Source organism: Amborella trichopoda, chromosome 11, assembly GCF_054954075.1.
Source record: "Amborella trichopoda isolate Santa Cruz 75 chromosome 11, AtrichopodaSantaCruz75HAP2 v2.0, whole genome shotgun sequence".
NCBI classification, from domain to species: domain Eukaryota; kingdom Viridiplantae; phylum Streptophyta; class Magnoliopsida; order Amborellales; family Amborellaceae; genus Amborella; species Amborella trichopoda.
Window position 1 is genome coordinate 37,843,490 of NC_142346.1, and position 27,762 is coordinate 37,871,251.

Genomic DNA, 27,762 nt, shown 5'->3' on the forward strand with positions numbered 1-27,762 from the left:
GAGCTTTACTTAGTTTGTTGCAATATGCATTGTTTTTAAGGCTTGAAATATTTTTCTTTCTAGTAAGCAACCAAAAAAGGTCAAGGCTGAGATGACTGATTTTAAAATTTTCGACACCAGAACTGCATATTTTAGTGAGAGGTGACATTTTGCTTATTTTAATAGAATTGCAACCCTATCAAAACATTTTCCTTTATTAATTCCCTTGCATGCAAGTTCATGACAAATTATAATTATTCATAACCTTTACAAAGCACATATTCTTTACCCTCCCGTATGATAAGACGTATAGTTAGCAAGTTGGCAAATAACAATACGTTGGCAAACTAAAATATTGGTAATTTATCGATTTTGTTCAAAAAAGTCAGAGGTAAAAAATCGGGTTAAAATATAGAACGCCAAAAATTAAGTAAGTTAAAGTATCGTGAATATTTTAGATTTGATAAAAAAATATATAAAGTGAAAAAATCAGATACGTTTAGTATGACACATGACAAAAATATGATTTATAATTGTTCCATGGATACATTAAATTATTGAAGAATGATTTTATCTCGTTACCGTGTATCATTATGGCAGAGTTTTGTGCATTTTTCAATAAATACAATAGCAATGCTAACTCTGTTATCACTAAACAAAACCCATGGTAGATCTATTGTAAGTAAATAATGAAACAACAATGCTAAACAATAACCTAATGTATAGGATTATTGTTTAAGAAAACAAACACACTCTCAATATAGGATTGCAGTTGCCTAAAACACAAAGTTCAAAAATATAAAATAATGATCCATCCAAAATGCTTTGTTTTTTTATTCCAATGAAACAACAAAAATGTTTCAAAAAGTGAAATTCATCAAACCTTTATATAGAATGAAAGTAACAAATAATTAAACAAATTTAAATAGTCGAATCTCATCCTGAATTTATAATTGCCTAAATTTTTAGTTGTTACTGATCTCTCTTGCTCTTTAAATTAATGCTCTAGGTTAGAGAAAAAGAAGAGTTTTATTGGGTTGCTCTTCCTCGAACTCTACATATATTTTAATACATACGGTTGTTAGATTATTTTGTTTGGAACATATTGCTCAAATTTTTTAATACACTTTTTAAGAAAATCTTTTATGGAAAACTCTAAATCAAAACGTGAAGATATTAAAATGAAGAGAATGCAAATTTCTATAAAGTTACATAGAAGAAAACTTTTTAAAAAGTGTATTTGAAAAATAAAAAATACAGATTTATACCAATTTCATTAAAAACACATGATTTTTAAGATCCATTTGAAAAAACTCAGTTTTTAACGGATTTAAAAATATCATTTTTTTTTTAAATTGTATTTTAAGAAAGGCTGGCTAACCAGGCCATCTGCATTTACAAAAACTTTCCCACCGTATTTCTTCTTAAAAAATGGCGCGTCTTACGCCCAAGGTCAGGGCCCGTCCATCTTTTTGGCGCCAAAACGGATGCCCTTTCGCGCCACTTTTAATTCACTCCGAGTAGGCATGGTGAGAGACAAATGATCAAACCAGTCAGGAGAGAGAGAGAGAGAGAGCGAGGGATCACAACGCGCAGGTGTGTGAGAGAGAGAGAGGGATCACTACGCAGTGGAGAGAGAGAGGGTCTTCCCCCCAAAAAGACAAGGGGAGATCACCCAACCACGCGCACCGCAGAGAGAGAGAGGGTTGGTGAGGAGGCGGAAATCCCTCAACCAGGAGAGACAGAGAGAAACCGACCGCCGGCCTAGAAAACAATGCCGACTGATCGTCGCAGTAGTCGAATAGGTACCACAGCCTCATCAGACCCGCGCTCCACGGCCCTTGAGCGCCTCAAGGCCCTGCGTGACGGCACGGTACAGAAAACCCCAGAAATCAAATTGGCAGAACCAATCTACGACAGTCTTCCTGAAGATGAATATGCCCGCTTGGTTGCAGAGCGCAAAGCTTCTGCGAAGGAATTCATAGTGGACGACAATGGTCTTGGTTATGGAGATGAAGGGGAAGAAGAAGATTGGGGAAAAGACCAGCTTCCCCCTTCTTCGGACGAAGAAGATGAGGGGTTTCAGAGAAAGAGGGGCTTGGTTTCAGAGAAGAGGAAGAAGGAGAAGAGAGAGAAAGATGAAGCAAAGCAGAGCTCGTCTTTCTCTGCTGCTGCTGCTTTAATGGGAAAGCAGAGGCTCACTTCCATGTTTACTTCGAATGTGTTGAAGAAGAGGGAGGAGAAGGGGGGAGTGAGGGGGGTGAGTGCTGAGGCCATTATAGAGGATGTGTTAATGGAATTTGCGCCTGACGAGACTGACAGAGAGAGGAGGAGAAGGCGATTAGGTAACTTTAGGAAAATGGGTTTTGGCTCTTTTGGAATTGTTGTTTTGTTTAATGATGAATTAGGCTTAATTAGGCCCTATATTTATGTGAAAAGTCCTACCTTTTTGCTGATTTTCCACGGATCTTTTGTTTCTTTAGCTCATGCTCTGGAGGAGCTTTGGGGGAACAGTGCCTTGGGGCTTTTGTGCTCTTTCATCATTTCACTGCATATGTTTTTTCATTTTGTATTAACTGTCATTTTTATTATCTTTGTTTGTGTCTGGATTTTTTGGAATGGTTTCATGCTGAATATGCACAGATGCTCTTGGAAATATGCTTATTTGCTTATTTTTTCTTTTTCTTTTTTTATAAAATACTTGATTCTCTAAATATGTTTTACTTGAAGTATTTAGTACATGTTTCCATTACTCCCAATTCTACTTTTTTTTTTTTCCTTTTTGAATGTTGCATTAACACTTGACTTCCAGAAAAAAACAAAAATTGTTGCATTGACACTTGATGCAAATGGTTCACATTTACTCGAGAAGATTTTAATAGATTTTTATGTTTTTTGTTTTTCCTGAAATAATGTAGGTACAAAGGCTTCATTACCATCATCTGATGCAATGCTGCGACCTGTTGAGTGTGAAACAGTTTCTATTAACAAAAATTCTAAATCTGGGATTGATAAGTTACCCCTAGTTTCAAGTATGGTTTTGGGGAATGAGCGCTTGGGTCCTGATACTGACGATACAGGCATGAGCATGGATACTCATGCCGAGACTTCACCTCACCTGGAACCAGAGCTGGCTTCTGGTGCTAATGATTGTCAAGATCCTGATGCATCTCATAATAATTTACTTCGAGAGGGGCCCATAGTGGAAAAAGGAAAGGTTGGTTTGCTTGTTTCTGAAAGAAATGCTAAAATAGAGAAGGGAACAGTTGAAGACAAAGTTTTGCTTAATGCAAAGGTTAATATTGAGAGCAATTCTATGCCCACTGCTACTGCTGGTTGGCAAGCTGTATCACAAGGGGAGAAGGTGAATGGTGGTCAGAATGGGGAAGTTTCAGAACTCCCAGTAAATTATGAAGAGAAGACAGAGTTTTCTTTGGACCCAGATGGGTCACTACCTTTCTATATAATTGATGCATATGAGGAGATCTATGGTGCAAATGTTGGTACTTTGTACCTCTTTGGAAAGGTATTCCCATTTATAAGGTGTTTCTATTTGGAAAGGTGTTTCCATTCAAAATGTTATCTGGAGTTCTGTTTTCATCTGTTCTTTTCTTGTTTTGTTTGACAAGAAAAATATATTTATTCTTTCATACTATGGTAGTTTTGAGTGCTGCTTAATGTTAGAAACTTTCAGGTGCACTTTACATTTGAGGATCTAAGCACTAAAAGATGTTAGTTTGGGCTGGCTTTCCTTGTAATGATACTTCAATATTTCTGAATGTGAAATTTTAGGCTTTTAGGCCTAGGATAAAATGCATTGTTCCTTCGTAATCCATTTTGGTTATTATTTCTCTAGTACACATATTTTCTTGTTGTCAAAGCTTACTGCAGTTATTTCTATTTGGCAACCTGCTGTACTTCTTCTGATTCAACTTTGTTTCCTTTGTCGTCCATTGTATTTTTCAACAAAAGAAAATGTTGTGACAGGGAGGCTCTATAGGAGCTTCATACACTGAACTTGAGAGCCTTGACCTGAGCTATATCTCTATCCATTTAGCTTTAAATCTGTCACTTATTATTACACTCCATTATCCTTCTTTTGTGGAAGAGTGAGCGAGAGAGGTTTTGGATCTTCTTCCAAGAAATTTTGAGGCCTATTCGGAATATCTTCTTTAGATCAGTGGTCAATTTGCATTGGGGGAAAGAGAGAGAGAGATCCAAGATGAAAGAATGACCTACTCTTGATAGGAATTTTGTGACGTATCAAGTACAAACTGTTTAAACCTATACATACCTTCTGGCTTCACTGTTTGGACAAAATTATATTCGTAGGACATAGTCCTTTACAACTCTTAGTCCTTTACAACTCAATCTCTTTTTATGCTTGTTATCCCACAATTTACGGCATTTCATTTCTAGTGTAGGCCACCAATGAGTAAATCTCAATTGATTATTGAATCTAAATTGTCCTGAATCTTGATTCTTGAAACAACAAGGCTGCTTGTTATCCCACAATTTACAGCATTTAATTTCTAGTGTAGGCCACCAATCAGTAAGTCTCAATTGATTATTGAATCTAAATTGTCCTGAATCTTGATTCTTGAAACAACAAGGCACCACACTTGTTTCTCTTTTAACTTTCCTGTTTCTCTTGTAACTTTGCTATAACTTTTTAACCTATGGTTGTAATCTCCACTTGGAGATAATGCAATTTAAAGTTTCCTAAAGATGTGAATTGATCCTTCAAGTATCATACTTTCATGGAAAACATAATGATTGTAGGGAGTTAGCGTACATGCTCTGTCTTCTTGGCTTTTTTAAGTGAAGCTCTTTAAGATGTTGCTTTTATTTGTCCTATCATGGGTTGTCACTTAATTGATTTTCAGTCTACTGAATGATCCTAAAAAGCTAATGAGGTAACATATTTCTGGTTGTTCTAGATTTGGTGATTGTGACACTGTAGCTCTATGCCTTTGTATTATGAGTACAGATGTAAATTCCCAGCACACTTCACAGCGAAATCACATCACTTGGTGTTTGAACATATTAAGAAAGAACCTCCAATTTCTAAAGTTGGATCTAACTCACCTAGAGCATTACGCCACTGTGCATGTCACCGCATGTGATGATAAAAGACAAATCATAAAGTGTTATGATCCTCTCTGCTAAGCAAGTATCGAGCACAAAAAACATCGGTGTTGACTTTTGGTCTCTTACATGGTGCTCCCTACTGCATCTCCTTTTTTTTTCATCAGATGTGTCATTAAGTAATTGCTTTTGATTCCTTTTTCTTACAATGATTTAAATTGGTTTTATTTATTGATTCTAAGAAAAATAGACATGGCATCATCTGACTTATGGATCTGTGCTATTCTTTGATGGAAAGAATGAAAGATGCTATTGTTGCTTCAATATTTTTTTAACATTAGTGTTATATAGTCTAAAATTTTTCCTAAATAGATTTTTCCTTTTCCAATTGTGTTACCTCGTGTTTTGCCATTCATTTTCATGTCTCACTTGTTTGTGATATATATTTTTTGCTACTTGAGAAGGGTGAGTAATCAAATATTGATATAGATTCATTTGTTGGCTCTAGGTTAAATCAGGTGATGCATATCTCAGTTGTTGTGTAGTTGTAAAAAATTTACTGAGATGTGTCTATGCCATCCCTACTGGTTCAGTTTTTAAAGGAAATGCAGTCGCAGAGCTTGAAAGTGCTTTGAAGGACTCCAGAATCACACATACAACATTTCGGACCAAGCTGCAAGTAATTATCATTTATTTGACGTGGTAAAATGTTTTTATGGTTGTTAAGATCAAAGTTTCGTGAAATTAAAACATCTTCTTTTGGTTTTTGTATAGGATATGGCAACTGGATTAAAGAATGAATTATCCAAAAGACTGTTGGATCTTAATGTGTCAACTTTTAGCATGACTCCTGTGAAGGTTAATTTTTCCCCATTTTCGGACTATATTTCATTGCTTGATTTCTTGGCTCGTGACTTTGACCTTTGTTAATGAGCAGAAAGTTTTTATTTGGTTTCATATTGCCTTAGTTTGCATTCTATGTTGCTGTTCCTTTTATGTTTCGTTACAATACATAAAACATTATTAGTTTTCCTTTGGAAAGACAATTGCCAGTCATTGAGTTTAGTTAGCTCTTGTGCTGGGAAATGGCATTTGCTTAATGCCTTTGTCCAATTCATTTTCATAATTATCACTTCCCGTTTGTTCCACTCCTCAGGGGGCTTATTGTCGTTATTATGAGGTGGTAGTCAACATCTACTATATAACATAGTTTCTAGCCAGGATAATTGGCTAAGTTGTTTGGTTTCCAGTTCTTAATCATTATCCATATTGTGGCAGAGGAGCTATGCATTTGAACAATCTGGTGTACCTATTGGCAAGCATTATGTTCTTAAGATCAGCTACCCATACAAGGTAACACAATCTTCTTCATTGAGTTTGCTAACTATTCCTGCTCAATGGAAGCACTGGTAGTGTTAAACCTCATTTTGTCTTATGTGGATGTTTGGTATGATAATATGCAAAAGCAATCTACTTTTATATCTCAATTGTGGTTATACCTGGAGCAACAGAGGTTTAAGATAATTTATTTTTCCCTTTGAAGTTTGTTGTGTTCATTATAATCAAGTTATTTTGCACTTTCTTGATTGTGCCTTACTGTGTTTGCTTCTCACCTGAGACAATATAATATCTTAAATGCACAAGCCTTGGAGGATCACGAGCACTGTGCAATGATCTCTCTACATGGCACACTTTTCTGCTGAAACCAGAGCTTTATAAACTTATGATGTGTGAAATATTTCACTCGGATCCCAAAGTGGAACAAGGATGAGAAAATGCACTTTTGGCAAGTAATAAATTAAAAAAAAGGGCAAATCACAGTACTTCTAGAAGTTAATGGAAACACTATTTTGATGTTTGAATTTTGTCCCATATTCTTTTCTCTATATTGGATCACGGACATAATTTTATTTTCAATCCTAATTCTTGTGGCTTATATCTTTCAGGACTGTGGGAGTTAGTTATTTACATTATTGTGATCCATGGCCACTTTTTGCTTTTATCATTACCCACAAAGGTTGATCTTGGGATTGGTATTCCCTGGATTGCTATTAATTTCTGCCAAAGGTGCAAACAGCACTAATTTATAAATGTTTCAATGAATATTTGTTTGTTCAATTTTCGTTTTTTGGTCTGTGTTTTTGGCTCTGACTGACAAAATCATTTCCATTTCAATTTTAATAGGCACATTTATGTTTTTATGGATAATTTGATTGGTTTGCTATATAGATTCATTAGTTCTTAGTGCAGTCGTTTTTATCCTGAATCTTTTTAGTTTGAGAAGTTTTGCTTATTATGGAATCTACTGATGCAGGATTCACCTCTTCCTTCCGATTTAAGAGGAGGACATTTTTCTGCTCTTTTTGGTACCAATACCAGGTTTGCTTTCTCTCTCTCTCTTCTCTCTCTTGTATGCAAGCCTTGCTCCCCCCACCCCAAAAAATAAAATAAAATACAGCTACCAGAAACTTCATTTCAGACCATTGGACTGACCTCATCCTGTATCTTTCTCTGTCTGAACGTCAATGTCTGTGTTTTGTTTATGTTGGGATTTTGAAATAACAAATATGAAATATCAATTGCTGTATCATGTGAAAACAGTTTAGGACTGTTATGTTATGTCTTTGATGTCAGTGAGCCTCTTGGGGTGGCTTTCATGTTTTATGTAATAGACTGGGATAGAAGAAAACCTTTCAATCTATACAGATTTTATTGTTGTTGCTGTTGCAAGCAATATAATGTTTTAGTCATTGCAAGCAATACATCTAGTAGACTAATCTCTCGGGCATTTGGTTTTCTTCACAACAAGCTGTGAATGTAAGAAAGCATTCCCAAGAGCTGACACATGCATGTATCAAATGTAATGCATAATACATTGGGCATGTGCATGCATGAATTCTTCTCTCTTTTGGGTAATTCTCATACACATATATATGCATGCTTGTTATGCACCTTTACATGTACACAATACACACTAGTACACAGAGAGACACAGGCACTGTTTGTTACTGCAAATGTATATATAAGAAAAGTATAAACTTGGATATGTTGATTCATTCAACCTCCTTTGAGCTCTGCTTTCAAATATGCTGATTAGATATCAAGTTTTGTCGTGTACATATGTATACATATATACATATATATGAATATGATCTGTGAGCTGGCTGGCGGCCTATTGAATAAATATATTTTGGATGGCCAAGATTGATTTGAGGATGTCCAACGGCACGCATATATGGGTACCTTTTCATTTTCTCTTTTTTTTCATATGAATCTTTTTGAGCTGAGATTTTTAAAGAGGTGAGCAAGACCAGTGAGACCCAGGTGCACAAGAAAAAATTTAAAAATTCATACAGAATAAAAGTGACAAAAACGCCCCCACACCTAGCAGCGAACATGGGCTGCCAGAGTGTTAAATTTGGGCCATACACACACACACAGATATATATATATATATATATATATATATATATATATATATATGTGGAATAGTGTTAGGGTTTTTTTATGTGTTTTCTAAACCTGATGGAGTTGCCCATAAGTAATGGGGGCAATAATTCACTGCTGCCAAGGAGGTGCAGGATATGGTAACTGAATTATATTTCGAAATCTTCATTTGAGGTTTCTCTCATTTTAGCAATAAATTTGATTTTTGGGTGGATATTATGTTTTTTCACCATTATTTTGTAAAATAGTTAATCTTTTCCAGTCCATCGCATCTCTCTTTTCAGATGCTTCTTTGCAGAGGTCAGATCCTAGGAAATAGGGCCCTGCCATCATGATTCTGCATATAAATTGGTGCAATGTGTGGAAATGCTAAAATTGTCATGAAGGGACAAATATTCTGCCCTACCTCTACAGCGGAGTTTTAGGTTGAAAAAGCTCTGGTCATGGATGAATGCCTATGAATGTTTACTTCAGACTGGATGTGAACTACTTGGTTCCTTGTCCAAGAATTATTCCTTCCTGCTATAGATATTGTGTGACCTTCTTCAATGTTGGCTTTTTTTGCTTTAGTAGGTTTTACTCTGCTGTCTATATCTGATTCCAACTTCTCTGTGTCACTGGGAAATAAGACATTTATGCCTGATGGAAGGGCCCCAGTAAATTGCATTTATTATTTAGACAAGGTTTATTTATATAAACATTTGCCGCAAAATTTAACTTTTGTAACTTTATTGTTTCTAAACTTTTGACGCTTCTCAACAATTTAACAATGGTCACAGTAATTATGTTTGATGTCACATGATAAAGCTAGTTTCACTGTCTTCCATCATTGTTACTTAGGGCCTGCTGGGGCTTTGCACAATATAACTACATTGGAGAAAAATATTTGATGGTGAGGTGAACCTCCCCATAGCCTAGTGGTTGGAGTTCTTTGTCACCCTCCCTTTGTTGTGGTTTTTGGTCCCCTCCTTGCTGAACAAATGGACAAATATATGGATGGTTGCATTCCAAGTACGTTTATAAGCTTGAGTGCTTTTCTGGCTTTTATTATACATTATTTACTGAGCTCATCTCTATGATAATTTTTTGAAACTGTTAACATTAAACTCTTCTGTATGATTATTGCTGAAATTATTCTGTAAAGTGTGAGTAGTGTATGCTTGAGTACTTTTCTGGCTTTTGTTATACATTATTTACAGAGCTGTTCTCTATGATAATTTTTTGAAACTGCTAACATTAAACTCTTCTCTATGATTATTGATGAAATTATTCTGTAAAGTGTGAGTAGTGAGCTCCTGTTTTAGGGTTTACATTTTTATAGATATTTGTACTTTTTGCCCTTGTCTTATGTTTTTAATTACTCTTCTTGTTGTTATAATTGGTAATATATGAACATTCAATTTATTATGCAATTATCTTTATTATAGTACTTTTGAACTCATTTTTATATGTAAGCTTTATTATCATGCGTGTGTTCAATGCAGTGCTTTGGAGCTCTTTCTCGTAAAAAGGAAAATAAAAGGGCCCTGTTGGCTCACTATATCAAAATTTTCCAGCTGTCCTGCTCTACAACGGGTACTATTTTGCTTCTTACTGCTTGAATATTGTACGATATTTTGCTAGTTGTATATGATTTTGTGCTGGTTGTGTTGGTTGTGAACATGAGTTCTGTGTTGTTATGATTTAACAACTTACTAAGATGAAATTTTGTCATGTTTTATGTAAATATGATAAGTTGGTGTTATTTGAATAGGTGAGCTGGTGCAAAATGGAAGTTGTTGTTGACTGTCCTAAGGATGTGAATATAGCAACTTCTTCAGGTGCTGCAAGAGAGATCCCTACCGTGACGACTGCAGCAATAAATTTGAAAACAGTTATCAATCAACAGAAAAATATGAATGAAGTTGTTTGTGCATCTATTGTTTGTTACCGCAATGTCAAGGTACCCATGAAGTATGATTAATTCTCTTCTTAAGTAATAATCTTTCTTATGAATGTAAATGAACCTCCATGTACTTGAATTTGGTAGTTCTTGGTTGCGAGTTATGTAGTCATAGGCATTGGGGACATATCTCAAGGTACAATGTCAAGGAGCCCTTCTATGCTTCAATTCACATGCAAGAAGTTTGTAATGCATACGTTACAAGCGAAATGTTTATGATACATGCTAATTGGTAGGCCTCACATTTCGCATGCTTTAGTTGAATCCTCTACCTCTCTTTCCAGAGATAAACAGGTAAGTGATAGACCTTTTTTATGGGTATTTAGTGTACAATGGGTCAAGTGAATTTTTTGTAGGTGCTATCTATTCAAAAGTGTATGTGTAAAGGGAGTTCTATCTTGTAGCCTAGTGTTCTGAAGTTTTTGGGCCCATAACCTTTAGTTTTGAGTTTGAATCCTCAGTGACTGAGAAAAAATGTTGTCCATGTACTACTGCTTGATGAAATGTACGATTCTTTTAACACATGCAACAAATATATACACATGCATACACATTTTACACACACACATAGATACATACATCTAAAAATAATAGACACATATATACATACATACATCATAAAAAAACATACATTTGGTTATACATACATGTCTACATACATACCTTGTGTATAACATGTTCTACATACATACATTGTGTATAACATGTTCTACATACATACATTTGTTTATGCATACATGCACATGTAGACATAGAAACAGATGCACACAAGCACACAAAGATACATGCACCCTTATGCACATGCATACTGGTATATTTTCAACTATTTGAATGATATATTGATAATATGTACTATGTATGCATAATTCTAAACTCCATAAGTGTAAAATATAGATATATTACCTATTGTGTTGAGGAGTATTATCAGGATCAGACCGGCCAATGAACTGGTGAGAGTTTTGGTACAGTTAAAATCAGACCGATTGTCGGTCAAACCTGTTTGACCATATTTTAAAAGTATAAAGAAAAATATGAATAACAGTTTAGAGATATGAAATATATTAAGAAAAGTTGTCCAATTTTGTTTGGCCAGTTGAATTGGTTGAAATCGGCTTGTCTGACTGGGTAAAACCAATCAGAAAGTAGTTTTTACCGGGTTTTGAGCAAACCTAGTTTTACTTTAGACCAGACCCTCTAAGGTACCGTCAGCGGCCCCACAAGTCGGATCAAGGGTCCGACTAGTTGGTATGTTGGTCTGCTCTGGTCTTGATAACTATGATATTTTATATATGGACTTTATTTTTTAGTTAAGGAAATTAAGGGCATTTTTTAAAATTATAAATTAGATAACATAGTACAATAGATAAATCTATTTATGTTTTAGAATGGTTAGTTGAGTTGAATACCGATTTTTAGTTATGCAAGAAACAATAATTGAAAATTCGGTTGCCTTGCTGCTTAGGCGGCCTTTTTTAAAAAATGTCTAGTCTTGGGCAAGGCGGCATGCTCTAGGCAGATCCATCTAGGCGCCTGCCTAAGTGGCATAAAAGGCAAGCGCCTAGGCGCCGCCTCGCCTAATGGCAGAAAATGCCATTTGGGCAATGTCTAAAATCGTCATTTTACCCCCTTAAAAGGGGGGAAAATGGTTATGGGGGCCATTCTTGCTCCCAAAAACAATTTTAGTGAAGTTTAGAATGAGAAACAGCTTGAAAAAAACAAGATTTGAAAATTTGTAGAGAGATCAAAATTTTTTTCGACCTCCTCGAACAGTCACGAAATTAAAGGATATTCATTCCCAATCTTTTTGAAGCTTATAGTGTTTGTAAAAGAGGAGATATAGGAACGCAAACATTTTGGTTCGGCACTTAAGCTTGATTCGATTCCACTTCTTAACAATAATATTATATACAAAAGTTATTAAATAAAGAAAATTCTATAAACAATAAAATGGGGGGAGGTGTCGAGGGTCCAACATTTTTAAAAAAGTCAACACATGCCGCCTTTGTGCTTGGGCGCCCGCTTAGATGGCCCAGACACCAAACCACCTAGGCGGCCGCCTTTGCGTTTTTGAACCTTGGCAAGAAAGAACCCCATGGTAAATCTATGTTATTTGCAGAAAATTAACATGGGACTTACCCAGGGAGTACAACATAGTGTTATAAGGATCGGACTAGCTACCGAATTGGTGAGGGGTCTAGTTCAGTCAAGAACCAGTCCGACCACCGATTGAAATGGTTTGATATGATTTTACAAATTATAAGTAAAAGTGTGAATAATTGTATAGAAATATGTAATATCTTTAGAAAAAAAGATGTCCAATTTTGTTTGGGCAGTTGAACCGATCAATATCGTTGGATCAGACTGGCCATAACTAGTCAAACATTGTTTTTTACTCATTTTTGAGCAAGGCTGGTTTTAATTCAGACTACACTGGCCAAGGTACCAGTTGGCATTTCGATCGGTTAGACCATTGTTTTGGTCCGATCTTGATAACTATGGTACAATAGGGGACAAAACCCAAAATAAGAACCCAGCTAGTAGCTATGTGCTGAAAAGATAGGGGATGTTCTATGTCATGTGTTCATCAAAACGATTTATCTCGAATTTGTTGCATGTGAAAACCAAATTGTTCCAGTAGTCCCTTTTAACAAGGATTGTGAAGTACTATAATAATATTGAGTTCCACAAAATATTAAATAAGACCATAGCCTTGTTAATTGCAGGGATTTTTTTTTTATTTGTAAAAATGTAGGTGCCTATTTGAAATTTCTCTGCCATATTAATATGTAATGTAAACATCGTAATACCATGTATCACTTGATATTGAATAAATGGTTGCAAGGATCTTGGTCAAGTGGTGGTGATCCCGTCTTGGAATCTTGATCCAGCGATCCCAGAAGCAGAGCTCGAGCGATACTCGTTTCCTCCTATCTGGGGATCTCGATCCCTACGTATTGGAATCATGGTTCCGTAAGGGGATCTCGATCCTTGACTGCAAAGGATCTTGATCCATTCCGCCAAATTATCTACTTAATTGAGGATTTTTATTATTTCAAAGTGTATTATAATGATAGAATTATTTCATATATTTGCTTTTTTCACTTTATTTTCATTTAAAATCTGTAATTTATATTAAAAAGTCTTTTCTTGGATTTTGTAATATTGTATCATTTCATGCATTTATTGTATCTCACTTCAAATATTCCCTAAAATATTTACCTTTATTTTAATTATTAATATTTTCGTACATTATATTTTTTTTACACAAAATGTATTTTCTACCTTTCAAAAGTGTTTATTCAATTGCTGTTGTTTTTTTTTGTTTTATAATATTTGAAAGTGTATGACCATAATGACACTTTTTATTCATTTATTTATTCTCTTAATTTTCATTTAAAGACTTTTGTTTATAGTAAAAAATCTTTTCTTGGATTTCGTAATGCCCTTTATGTATTTCATTTCTTAAATAATCGATTTATTGTCATTTCATGTATTTATTGTATCTCACTTCAAATCTTCTCTAAAATATTTCCTTTGAGTTTTAATTATTAAGATTTTCATACATTATATGTTCTTACACAAAATGTCTTTTTTACTTGTCAAAAGTATCTGCTCAATTGACAAACTTTTATTTATTTATTTATTGAATGTGTATGAAATTTGTTGATTTATTTATTCCCTTAGTTTTTATGTAAAAACTTTTCGTTGAAGCAGAAAATATTTTTTGGATTTTGTAATGACCTTTATGTCATTCTTCTTAAATAATCAATTTAGTATCATTTCATGAATCTATTGTATCTTACTTTAAATCTTCCTACAATCTTTTCCTTGATTTTTAATTATTAATATTTTGGTACATTACCTTTTTTTACCACAAAATCTCTCTTTAATTTCGTATAATTTTTCTATTTATAATAGAAAATCTATTTTTGAATTTTGTAATTTTCTTATGTCTATCATTTTTTTATGTCTATAGACTCTATGTGTACTCTTAACTATATAGACTCTTAAGTATGCTCTATCGATTCTAAGTGTGCTCTTTACGATTGTATTCTATAGATTCTTAAGTGTATTATTTTTTTTGGATTTCATAGTTTTTTATTGGACTTTCTAGCAATAAAGTTCTTATTAGCATGTATTCTAAAAGATTGATTGTTCATTCTTTTATTTTTAAAATATCACTTTTGAAAAGATTGATATGCACACACATACATTTAGGATTTATCATTCAAGTAAATGGAATAATATATACATTGACAATTGAGAATACTTGTCTGTGTGTGTTTGTGTGTGCATGTAAGTGTGTGCGTGCATGCTTGTGTACATATACAAATATATATATATATATGGGGCAGTGTTCAAAAATTCAGCCGCCCAACCGCCTAGGCAAAAAAATTTAAAAAACGTGTAGGCGCTGTTTGAGCGGGGTCATTATGTGCCTTGTCTCTGGGCCCCCGCCTAGGGGGGCAAGGCACTACCTAGGCGCTATTGTCTGGGTGCCCACCTAGGCGCTGCCCCGTGACACTTTGCGGATGGGCCGAAAAGGCCCTCGGTGAGGGTCAAAAAATATATTTCCCCCCCCTAAAAAGGGCGTATTCGAAACTCCCAAAACAAAAATTGTGGCCTTTAGGGTGAGAAACCCCCCCAAATACCTCTCTTTTGTGATTTATCGAAAGATCAATAAATTTTTTATTTTTTCGATTTCTTTCCAAAACAAAGGCAATAGTTTGTGGTTGGATTTGGAGCTTCTATTAGTTGATTTTCAGAACTTTTGGTGGCCCAATAGACGAGGTTTGCTCCGACATCGATTTGATTTTGATATTTTTAAAGTATTATCATATTTAAAAGAGCGTTTTGATTTTATTTTGCTACAAAATATTATGTTTTGAATTGTGTGTTTTTTCTTTTACGATATTTTTACATGTTTGTAGTTAAAAGATTGATTTTTTTTTTTTTGTGATTAATTGAATATTTTCTCATTTGAACGATGAAATTGAGCATACATCGTAGTCTTTTATGAATGGTTGATTCCTTTTTTGTGCAATGTGTCATGTTTTGATATTCTATTATTTTTGTTTTACTTTAGTTGATATTCTATTATTATGTTTTGAATTGTGTGTTTTTTCTTTTACGATATTTTTACATGTTTGTAGTTAAAAGATTGATTTTTTTTTTTGTGATTAATTGAATATTTTCTCATTTGAACGATGAAATTGAGCATACATCGTAGTCTTTTATGAATGGTTGATTCCTTTTTTGTGCAATGTGTCATGTTTTGATATTCTATTATTTTTGTTTTACTTTAGTTGATAAATAATTGACTGTGATATCTTAATGGGTTACGTCTTATGTGAAAGTGAAACTAAGGTTTTATATATTCAGTTATTCATTTAAGTCTTATATATTTGTTTTTTGATTTTGCCTTGTTGACTTGGTGTATCGTTTCTAGTCTAGACATCTAGTTTCTTGAAATGTCAATTGGGATTTCAAGCATTTTAATGTCTTACAAGTTACAATCTCTCTGAGACTTGTATCCGTAAATCTGTTATGTGATTGTATTATTACATTTTCGTCTATTTCATATTTCAAGGAGTTTGGGGCTCTAAAATTGCCCAAAAAACTCTATGTGGCTTAAAACCATGCTCTAAGCACTCCCTTGTGTTTTTTTGTTTTGTGGGGCGGGGGAGGGGGGGTGGTTTCAATTTTGGTGTGGGGACCCTGTCTTTGGGCGCCTAGGCGGCCAAGCACCCAAAATGCCTAGGCAGCCGAATCTGGATTTTTGAACCCTCCCATATATATGTAGTGTATATAGAAGATCGCTCCTCGCTCCTTGAGCAGCGCTCCAAGGGTAAGAAACTTCAGCTAGGGGTTGGTCCCAGCTCACATCCCCGAACTTCGCTCCCGCTCCTGCTCCTGCTCCCAGCAACTATTATTAAATCATAAATATTACACTATGCATTTTCATCATTTTACATTATATTTATGAATCTTTTGCTTCCTTATTCCTCTGAATGCCTCTCTCCATTCTGGCTGATTTACTTTTCCTTCGGCTTGCCATGTTTGTTGGGACTAAAAAGAAGATTCTTTCATCATCGTATTCTTGAAAAGTTAATTAATTTTATAGTTTGATATATCGAGCATTGTTTACCTTAGTTGAAATTTTTGATCTATTTCTTTGTAGATTGATAGCCCTTCAGAATGGAAACGACCCGATAGCCATTTTACTGTTATTCGCAAGCTTGATGGTGATGTGTTCCCTCTGGGATTTACCAAGGAAGCTGATGAACGAAATAAAAAGGCTGGGAATATTGTGCTAGTATGTGAGGGCAGGCATGCTTCTTTCCCTAACTACATGTGACTATACTTAGGCACAATGTTGGAAAACTTGAAACTTGATTTTAATGTAATGGAAGTTCAAGTGATCCTTTGCATATTGCTCAACTCAAATGTTTTTCAGCAGAAGAGGGTCAAACTAGGACCAACCATATTTTACAGAGGCTTAAAGGCACTCTTAAGAATGAAAACAAACCTGTAACCCCATTGGCAGCCTTTTTACTGAGTCTGAAAACGGCAATAGTGCATATAAACTTCTGGGTGATCACAAGTTGAATAAAACATATTCACAAATTTTTTGATTGACTTCGATAGGATCAAGTCTATGTTGCCTCGAGATGAGTTTTGTGAGTATTGGAACGCTGGTTATATAACACTTGATTAAGGGTTTCTAGTGGGACAAATAATTTTTTAGATTTAAAGTTATGCTGTAGAATATTGCTCAAGTTTTTGTTTTTCCCTTTTTTTTGCAGTGAACGTGCCTTGTTAAACCGCTTTATGACTGAATTACACAAATTAGACAGTGATGTTTTGGTTGGGCACAACATTTCTGGGTTTGATCTTGATGTTCTTCTTCACCGAGCACAGGTGCGTAATTTTTTTATAACCTTTTAGTGAAACTAGCTCATTGATTAAACTAACTCGATGAAGAGAATATTGATCAAGTCATATTTTAACCTTTATCTGGTTATTGTTTATTATGTAGAGCTTGGATGATAAATTTGTCATTGAATATTACTGCAGGATTGCAAGGTGCCGAGTAATATGTGGTCCAAACTTGGCCGTCTCAAACGCTCTTCCATGCCAAAACTTACAAAAGGAAATAACCTATTTGGAAGTGGAACTAGTCCCGGAGTGTTATCCTGCATTTCTGGTCGACTTTTATGTGATACATATTTAGCCTCACGTGATCTTTTAAAGGAGGTATTTACCTTTATGATTCTATTTAATCTTTATGGCCTTTGTGCTATTCTAAATAAACACGTTTATATAAGGATGCATGTCCAGGTGAGTTACTCTTTGACACAACTTGCCAAAACTCAATTGCGGAAGGACCGGAAAGAAATTGCTCCACTTGATATTCCATTGATGTTTCAAACAGCAAACTCCCTTCTTGAACTTGTACGTTCTCTGCCAAAGTCAAATTTTTGTCACTTGTATCTCTCTTAATATTTAAGTGGATGAGACGTTCTCCTATTTTGTCATGTTTGTTAAGATAGGATTGAGTGCTTATTTAAGTGCATGGAATCAGGTGGAATGTGGGGAGACTGATGCTTGGCTATCTTTAGGATTGATGTTTCATTTGAGTGTGCTTCCATTAACACGCCAACTGACTAATATTAGTGGTAATCTCTGGGGGAAGACGCTCCAGGTTAGTTTTCGATTGCTCTGCATTGTTTCAGAACTCTTCTTGAAGTTAAAAGTTTCTCTGGTGGCAACACCGTTGGTGAATGGTATACGGTCCACCACTGGAGCATCCAACATCTGTCTCTAATGAAAATGTAAGGCTCTTTGTGAATTTGGAAATTCCTTATCTTGTTCAATGATTTGTTTTCCAGGGAGCGAGGGCACAGAGAGTGGAATACCTTTTATTGCATGCTTTTCATTCAAAGAAATACATTGTCCCTGACAAGGCTATTCATAAAAAAATCACCTCAACTAAACGAAGAATGGCTGGTGGCGCAGAGGAAGGAGACCTCAATGATCCAAATGTTGATGATTACAATTTTGATGGTGATGATCAACATAATGATAAGGAAAAACGTAAAAAGGGTCCTGCCTACTCTGGTGGTCTGGTGTTGGAACCTAAGAAAGGTCTTTATGACAAGTATATTCTATTGCTGGACTTCAATAGTTTGTATCCATCCATCATCCAGGTGACTCACAAACTTGTTGACCTTGCTATAAAAAAGTAATGATTGCAACATTGAAATAGTCAGGATTTGATATGTAAATCTCCCTTTATCTAATTATACTATAGTCGTAACATTCTACAGGAGTACAATATCTGCTTCACCACAGTTGAACGAACAAGTGATGGTTCAATTCCTAGTTTACCATCTAGTAGAACCACTGGAGTTCTACCTGAGGTATTTCTAAAAAGTTGAGCTTCTCCTCTCTTGTAAATAATACAAAAAGATATAAGCAAGCATACATATCATTTTTTACCCTTGATATTTTCTACTCCTCTGTGTTGAAGAAACCCTTTCGTTCTGGTTTTTAGTAGATGGGCAATCAGATTATTAATTCACTACTTTGATTTAGCTTTTAGTGCCATATATTTGTTTGAGTTTGGTTTCGCTAGGGTTTAATTTTCAGAGACAATGCTAACATTTTTATGGAAAAATCCCTTTCTAAATTTATTACAATCAAGTAGGTCTATGTGAGTTCTTGCATTCTGACCAGATCCAAATAACAAAATTCACAAAGTTTAAAGAAAGAAGTATATGTTAGTTCTGAGGGGACCATCCTAATCTTGAGAGTTGCATGTGGCCTCTATTGTGGACTACCATTGACAAATAATCTCCTAATTTTTTCTGTTCTTGTCTTTCTCCGTATTACACTGAACATTCTGTGTCTCCTGTACCTCTTACAGCTTATGTAAATACACATGTAAGTCTGATACCATCTACAGCAAATTGATAGGCTGGCTGATGGACATAGAATGTTTATGAGTTCGAAAGCTTTGACAAACATATATACTCTTCATGGATTTATGTTTATCATTTTCCTTCATGCTTCAACATAGGTATCCTTCATTGATGTACTTTTTTATGACATATATTATGAATATATCACCTTCATTGATTGTTGCAATACCGCCTGCTACATCAGATAGAGCCTTCCTAGCCCACAGAGGGCCACTGTCTAGAGCAACCATGAATTAATACCAATGTTTTTCTAGGTTCTTTGTACTACTAATCCAAATCTTGTTTGTAGAAAAATTTCTTTTGGCTAATATTTTGTGATTGCTGATTTCTCTAATCATATATTCACATTAGCTAAATTTTTGGATATTTACAAGCAGCCAGTTGGCTAAATCTGTTGTCAATCTAAAAAGTTTCTGAAGTTTTCCAAAGATCAAAGCCACTGTTCTCGTGCAATTGATGGAGAAGCTCCTTTTTCTGCTAATCATGCCTTTTTATTGGTGGTTTATAAGCATGTTCCATTCGTAGGTTTACCACATTTTTGTAGTTCATGATATTTTCTGATTATTTTTCGGAATTTTGTAGTTATTGAAAAATTTGGTTGAGAGGAGGAGAAATGTTAAATCGTGGATCAAGAAGACCTCCAATATTTACAAGATTCAGCAGCTTGATATTCAACAACAGGCTTTGAAGCTAACTGCAAACAGGTATGCTGTTGCAATTGGATGCTATTTTTAATATAGTTTCTCCCAGTTAGCACATTTAGCAGCAGGCTTTTGACTTCACTGAATTGTATTCCAGTATGTATGGTTGCTTGGGCTTCTCCAATTCAAGGTTTTATGCAAAGCCACTAGCAGAGCTCATAACACTACAGGTGTGGATAATGTTCAGTATCAATATTTCATTAGCGTTTATTGATCTGTTCTATACCTGGACATTATTGGAATTTATGTAAATGTGCTTTAACCAGTGTTTCTCATTTACTTGACTAATCAATTTATTGTTGTATTGGTAGGGACGGGAGATCTTGCAGAGCACTGTTGACCTTGTCCAGAATAACTTAAATTTGGAGGTCCTTTTCTTAATAAATTTTAGAGCTTCTGAGAAAATCATTTAGTTTTTTGCTTCAATGGTGCAATCGTTATTTTCTGTAGGCTTCATCAGGAGTTCCTCGATCTTAATTATGTTTTCTGACATGTAATTAGGAAAAGGTAGGTGTGTGTGTATGTGCGCGTGCATCTATGCGTGTGTGTGTGCACGCCATGCGTGTGCATGTGCATGTGTGATGTGCACTTGATCTGTGTTATGCTTGTGTTGGCTTCTTTTAGTTAAGGATGCAGTTTGCTATTTTCCCTATTTGTACTGTTTTATGATCTCTATGGCAACAATTTTTCAGTACTGAAGATCGGTAGTATGACTGCAAAGGACTATGCAAAACCACGGATAAAATCAAAATGAAATGCACTCTGCTAAAATTATCTAGGATAGTAGATTGAATGTCCTCATGCACATGTGAGCCCATTAAGAAAATTTACCTAAATTGGATAATCTCAAAAGAGGTTACTTGGGTATTGAATAATCCTTCAATTGCAATGAAATAGATCAAGGAAACGGAACATGATTATCAGATCAGGAGTAAACAATGACTGAAAGTAAATAATGCTTGAATGTAATCTCCTAGTACTGCACAAACCAAATACAACAAAGTAAAAGTCTAAATATGTTTTTTAACCCCTTCTGACAAAGTCCAGTCAATTGGCCAAAATATGGGAGCCACTGCATTTTACAAGTCATTGCATTGTTGAAATGTTGATGATCCACAACTATCAAGATTTGTGAAGTATGATTTGAGAGTATGGTACTTCTCACACATATGGTTCCAGTCTTGGATAGACACTGACACTAGTATCAATGTCCAATACACGTCTATGGTGCTTAAACTCTACACCTAGCCTTTTTGTTATTTATTATTGTAAGATGTTTCGTTTATTATTCTAAGCTGTTTGTGGAGTTATTTATTTCTCTAAGCTGTTTCTGGAGGTGTCTACACGACACCAGCGCCATAATTGAGTGTTGGATAACGTTGATGGTGACAATCCACATCATCATTATTGATGCAATTATGTAAACTTGATTATCCTACTGGTTTGAAGCATTTTTAAGTGGATGTTATCCTGTAAGCTGCCGATCAACACATCCTCAATCTTTGAAAGGACCTAATTTACCTAAATAGGAAGAAATGCAGGGGGCATATTAGATAATTTCTGTTAAAGAGGCTCGCCATAGGTTTATCTTTCCAGCAGTCTTTCATGTTGTCTTGAACAAGGACTGTTCATTGTGGAATGGTAGCTAGCGAAACTGTTTTTTCTCTCAGTTTTTTATATGGGATCTGTGCATGTGTCTATAGTGATGCTCAAAGTTCCATGATAGGCTACCCATGTTTCAGGTAATTTATGGAGATACAGACTCTATTATGATACACAGTGGACTTGATGATATTTCAGAAGCCAAAGCTATAGCCGTAAAGGTCATCAAAGAGGTGAGGCTGTAAGGATGTTAGTGATTTGGATAAATTGGGCTTCTTAATGCAAGAAAGTGATTTTCAAATATCTATTTGCCCTCTTGTAGGTCAACAAGAAGTATAGGTGTTTAGAAATAGATCTTGATGGATTATACAAGAGAATGCTCCTTCTCAAGAAAAAGAAATATGCCGCTGTCAAAGTGCTATTTAACAAGGATGGGTCACTGTATGAGGTGGAAAATTACTTCTCTGTTACCTGTTGGGATTTTGAAAATTTATCAGTTTTTGGTGTTAATGTTACTGGTTACTTTTCCTTCTATTAGGTCATTGAACGAAAGGGTCTTGACATAGTACGTCGTGACTGGAGTTTGCTAGCAAAGGAACTAGGGGATTTCTGTCTCAACCATATATTATCTGGAGGGTAAGTGCATCTCTATATTCAGTTTCACTGCATAAAAAAAGAGGCTTGTTCCTAAAATATTCCCTCATTTGTGTTGTCTTGTCTTTCCCTTTCTTCTTTCATCACAGATCATGTGAAGATGTTGTAGAAGCAATACATGGCCATCTAATGAAGGTACTTGGTCGCCTATCATATGATACTAAAGTTTACGATAATCCAATGGTGAACGGGGAAAAATCATATTCCATTGGCTCATCACTGTCCTTTGAAATGATGGACCCTAATGGAGAGAGAACTAGCATTGTAGGTGGTGGTTGTTTTGGTGGGTCCCTGTTTTCTCCATCATTATGTGTTTTCATGGAAGGTGATGACCTTATGGATTATGGTCTTCCCATGGTCCACTGTTGTAAGATACTTTCACTTATGGAATGGACAAATTTGCTCATGTTTGTAGTTGTACTAAATCCTAGTCTCCTGCAAATAGGTGCAAGAAGAGATGAGAAATGGTGAAGTCGAACTTGATAAGTATGTGATTACGAAATCCTTGACTAAACCACCAGAGGACTATGCAGATGCGAGAAACCAACCTCATGTTCAGGTGTGATGATTTGTGCTGATACTCATCATTCTTCGTCTTTGAGATCAGTTTGTGTATAAATACTCTGTTTATTTCTCTGCAGGTTGCATTGAGATTGAAGCAAAGTGGGCATCGCATTGGTTGCTCTGCCGGTGATACAGTTCCTTATATTATTTGCTGCCAGCCAGTATGGTCTCTTCTGTCCTTTCTCTTTATTGTCACGGCCTGTTCCCCTTGAGAAGTGTGGTTTTGTTCTATTGGTTGGAAAACTCAAGTATTAGATGATTTTGTGATTAGACACTTTAGTGATCTTGAATGAATGTTTGTTGTGTATTGAAGTGATTGCATATATGATGCAACTTAGCCACTCACTAATCTATGATTACAGGACTTTACAGTGTGTTTGGAGATCATTATAAATCCGAGCAAGGTAAAAAAAAACTACAGTTTCATCAGTAATATTACAAAACAAATTAAATGACTGTCAGTAAGCCAAACATGCAATTCAGGAGCTTGTTTTAATCCTGGTAGGTGAGATTTCAAATTTGGAATGGATGGAAATCTGTCCTTCAACAAAATCAGGCAAACAAAATCGTTTCCAATCAAGTCTTAGGCTAGCCTACAGCCTGGAGTGAAGAGGGGGGCACAGAATGCTTTAAGTCAATTCTGGAAGGACTCCCACAATTTAGTTCCAAGTTTTTTGGTTAATGGGAGTAAAAGTTTAGGTTTTGAGTTTAGAGAGAAAATTAGGCTTTAGGGTTTCAACAGATTTTGTTTTGGTGTTTCTAAGAACCTAGGAGTTGCTTTTAGGGTTTGATGGATCTTTGAATGGTCAATGGGCATGGTTGTTGTTTGGAAGGTTATGGTAAGGCAAAGTATAAAGAAAGAAGAAAATAGGGGAAAGGAAGTAGAAAAAGAGGAGACAAGAGAGAAGAAAAATTAGAAGGGAAAAGGGGGAAAGAAACAAATAAGGATGAAGAGGACCAAGGGATATAAGGAAAAAAAAAAAAAAAAGGAAAAAGAAAAGGCATGGGAGAGAAAATGTAATAAAAGATACGAAGGATAAGAAAAGAGAGGAAAGGAGGGAATTTTTTCTTGAGGATAGAAAGTAGAAGGGGAAGAAAAGATGAACAACGTGGAAGAGGTAGAAAGTGGGACAGCTACATCTGTAGGACGAGAATCAAACTGCTGCTCTGGTGGGCACATCAGACGCAGTAGGTGTGCATGCATCTGCTAGAGCGACTGGCTCTGAAGACACACCACGTCTGGAGTAGACCTTCAGAGTAAATACAAAAAATAATTAAACTAGCCCAGGGAAGCTGCTATGCCCTCATCAATATATTTGAAAATTTTGCGGGAAATATCTATTGGATTTTTTGAGTTATTAGTTGGTCACTATGCTTAAGCAGGGCCTTACCACTGCATTGGTACTGTTTGATAAACCCATGAATATGATGATGTCTAGAAAATAATGGTTTGCCATCATGGTTAACTTTCTAATTGAGTGGCTGCTATGTCAATGCACAGGGAAAGGCCAGATATATGAGATGGTCTTCTTAACTATTTTGTGATCTGGTTTTCCAAATTGCATATGCTGTTTTCGGCAGCTAAACTTTGTCGATTTTACATGAGTGAAGGTGATTTAGGATATAATCATTTGCAATTATTGGTAAATGTGTATTGCACCATGAGCTTAGTTCAGTAGATTGTTTCAATGATATGATAATTGCTACTTGGCAGGGTTCTGGATCTGGTTCTTCTGCTGGAATAGCTCAAAGAGCTAGACATCCTGATGAACTGAAAAGGGACAATGAGGATTGGATGGTTGATATCGAGTATTACTTGTCACAGCAGGTTAGCTTCAAGTATTTCTTTGCTTCATTGCTCCATGAACGTTTTGTTATTAGGGAAACGGATATCTAACCTGAGTGAGTGCTGAAAAAACCATAGTCTCTTGGGTTATCCATCCATTAAAATGGGTCGTGATGGAGATAGAATGAGAATCATCTGAATATATGACCTTAGTGGTGTATTCACCATTCATCATTTTAATTGATGGCAATGATCCAGTGACCGTGGTTTTTCCATAGTCCATTGGATCAGTATGGTTTCCTTTACTGTTCTAAACATTCTATTGGTATCATTATTGATTAGTTGAGGTCAAGGGTCTGTGTTGCTGAGCTATTCAATATGATTTGCAGATTCATCCTGTGGTATCACGACTTTGTGCAACGATTCAAGGCACCAGTCCTTCACGTCTGGCTGATTGTCTTGGGATCGAGTCATCCAAGGTAAGCCTGTAGGAGATTGTTAGAAAGAACCCTTCCTTAGGTGTCTCTACGAGGACGTATCCTTATGGATTTATTTTTGTTTCCCCAGTTCCAACATAAAATAGATGAATCAGTGAACAGAGATTCTTCTAGTTTGCTTTTATGTACAGCTGATGATGAAGACAGGTGATTTAATTCTCTAATGTTGTTCTTTGGTTTTTCTTCTCAAAATTTGAAAATTTACAAGGATGCCACTTTCAAATCATTTATCCCTTAATGCCCTAAGCGTCAATGGAGTGGGAGGGTGTTTTTGTGGTATTCACAAATCACATATTTTTTTGATTTTTTAAGAAGATGAAATTAATGGCCTTCTGATATTGCTCGAGACATAGGCCTTTTTGCAGTCTAATACTAGAAATAAAGTTCAAGAGCTCACACATTCCGTTTCAACAAACTGAATGAAATATGCAGATACCGGGGTTGTGAGCCTTTGTGGATATCATGTCCCAGTTGCTCTGCTAGTTTTGAGTGCCCCACAGTGTCCAGCTTAATAACTGCTCTAGCTTCTCAAAAAAAGACTGAATCTCAAACACAAGAAGAACCAGGTGGTAACTTCTGGCTCCGATTGCGCTGTTCAAGATGCCCAGATGAGGGTGATGGAAGCAGAATATCTCCGGCCATGATAGCAAACCAGGTTGGCAATTTTAGGCTACTCGTGTTATTTCATAAATTATTAACCAATTGGAGATATTTACACCAGTCTCTTGCCTTCTCAGGTGAAGAGGCAGGCAGAGAAGTTCATCTCCAAGTATTATGATGGACTTATGATGGTACTCATCAAAATTCTACGTCTTCACTCCATGTTATTTCACAGTAAATGTAAGTAGATTAGACTACAGAAAATCACAGTTCTCTGTAAGTCTTGACCCTCATGAAATGATGGATGCTGGTGATGGGTGAGAGCACGTGGGTCTGACCAATTGGGGTCGGGTCTTGTTCTAATAGGCATGACCCTAATCAACTGGTTTTCTGTATCTCATTAGACTATGGTATTCTTTCCTGTGCAATTACAAACATGTGCAATGGATGATGGATCTTTAGGCCAGATAACAAATTTGAATGAGTTTTTTGGGTTGCATTTGAATCTCAATTCCCAGGAAAATATTGACCCACTTATTTTTTCTCTTGATAAGCATGAATTTTCTAGTGTCACATTGTGAAAGTGCTTTTAGAGGACATAAAACTGCCACAGCTAGAAATTGTCACAAATATTCTTGTTCAAACACACCTGCATTTTGTTCTCCAGTGCGATGACGAAATGTGTAAGCATACCACTCGTACTCTGAATCTGCGGGTGATTGGTGAATCAGAGAGAGGAACGGTATGTCCAAACTTTCCACGTTGTAATGGCCATCTCATAAAAGAGGTACTAAACTTTAATTCTTTCTGCCTTCAATACGCCATGCTTCTTTTTTGGCACAACACGATTAATTTCCTTCCGTTTAACTATGGGGACCTGTGTTTGCTCTATTGTTTGAAAAAACAGTATACAGAGGCAGAGCTATACAGGCAACTCTCATACTACTGTCATGTGTTGGATTCTGCACGGTTTATCGGAAAGGTTTCTAAAAATTTCATGATTCTATTTATAATTTGGCCTTCATTTTGTAATGTCTGAACAATTATTTATTTTACAAGTTTCCTTTTCTTGTGGTTTAGTTGCAGTTGGAATACAGTATGAGAATAGCAATTGAGAAGCACCTTGCAAGCATCCGGCCCTTAGTAGAGCCAGCATCCTCAACAATACAGAGAATTAGGGAGAGCTGTGCATATGGTTGGGTCCGGCTCAAGGACCTGTGCGTGTCTGTTTGACTGGTGTTTGGGGTTCTCTTCTCTTGCTGTTGTTAATGCACCTCTTGTACAAGTGGGCTTGATGGCGTCTAATGCTAATAGGGTTTTGGGTTGTATTTTATTGAGTATTAACATTCACTGGCGCTTGTAACATGGGGCCAAAATTGCCAAAGAAAGGTTCCATTGAGTAAATATTGCCAAAGCAAGGTTTGAGCATGTGGCTGCTTTGTTGAATGTTTAATTAGAGGTTAAGGGTGGCAACAGGCGCTGCTGGCTCTTGCCCTGGCCCTAGTATCCATGGAGCTAGTTCTAGGCGTGGCCCTGTTGAGGGCAGGCTTGGCAGAAAACAATCGAAGAAAAATAAAAGAAAAACAAGAAAAAAAGAGGGCCGCGCCGAACTGGGTTGGCACTGGCCCTTGCCTGGCACTCAGGCCACAAACTGTGGCCCAGGCTCTATTTTTTTGGGGGCCAGACCTCCCAGGCCAGTCCATCGGGCTCATTGCTGGCCCTAGTTAGGTCCTTATAATCGATATAAAATATGCGTGTTGGACTAATTTATCTGAAAGAAAAAGTCACCCGGAGAGAAAAATGGCTTGCTGTCTCTTGTATGTACTCTCTGGTTTGATACAAGCTTACCATTCAAGTTTGTCTCCCACGCACTCGCACATACTTGGATATCAGTATCACATTCACTAAATTGACGACC

The 27,762-nt window shown here is 36.0% G+C and overlaps 1 protein-coding gene across 4 annotated transcripts; it reads left to right on the forward strand.

The window, feature by feature from the left end:
• Positions 1–1,481: 1,481 nt before the first annotated feature.
• On the forward strand, positions 1,482–27,272 carry ICU2 (DNA-directed DNA polymerase). 4 transcript variants are annotated; one of them, XR_016044304.1, is made up of 32 exons: positions 1,482–2,324; positions 2,898–3,505; positions 5,576–5,746; positions 5,842–5,925; positions 6,346–6,420; positions 7,382–7,446; positions 9,999–10,089; positions 10,268–10,456; positions 16,638–16,786; positions 17,263–17,377; positions 17,534–17,713; positions 17,798–17,911; positions 18,042–18,161; positions 18,349–18,666; positions 18,787–18,879; positions 20,023–20,144; positions 20,239–20,311; positions 20,453–20,509; positions 21,884–21,976; positions 22,066–22,191; positions 22,282–22,379; positions 22,487–22,532; positions 22,843–22,956; positions 23,039–23,122; positions 24,676–24,789; positions 25,137–25,226; positions 25,315–25,391; positions 25,677–25,899; positions 25,982–26,084; positions 26,512–26,631; positions 26,752–26,826; positions 26,925–27,272. XR_016044304.1 is itself a non-coding variant. In XM_020668878.2 (32 exons), the coding sequence occupies exons 1-32, from the start codon at positions 1,754–1,756 to the stop codon at positions 27,075–27,077; spliced, it is 4,662 nt and encodes a 1,553-aa protein (XP_020524537.1). In that variant the 5' UTR covers positions 1,482–1,753; the 3' UTR covers positions 27,078–27,272. The 4 variants fall into 4 exon arrangements, 1 of the variants encoding a protein (XP_020524537.1); XM_020668878.2 differs by having other exon boundaries at positions 25,982–26,035; XR_016044305.1 differs by lacking the exon at positions 25,315–25,391 and having other exon boundaries at positions 25,982–26,035.
• The last annotated feature ends 490 nt before the right edge of the window (positions 27,273–27,762 follow it).

Bases quoted from the DNA above. Each gene is read 5' to 3' on its own strand.
- ICU2 (XM_020668878.2), top strand. From the start codon at position 1,754: ATGCCGACTGATCGTCGCAGTAGTCGAATAGGTACCACAGCCTCATCA. The intron at 17,714-17,797 runs GTATTTACCTTT...ATGCATGTCCAG, and splicing joins CACGTGATCTTTTAAAGGAG to GTGAGTTACTCTTTGACACA. The intron at 26,036-26,511 runs GTACTCATCAAA...TTTGTTCTCCAG, and splicing joins ATTATGATGGACTTATGATG to TGCGATGACGAAATGTGTAA.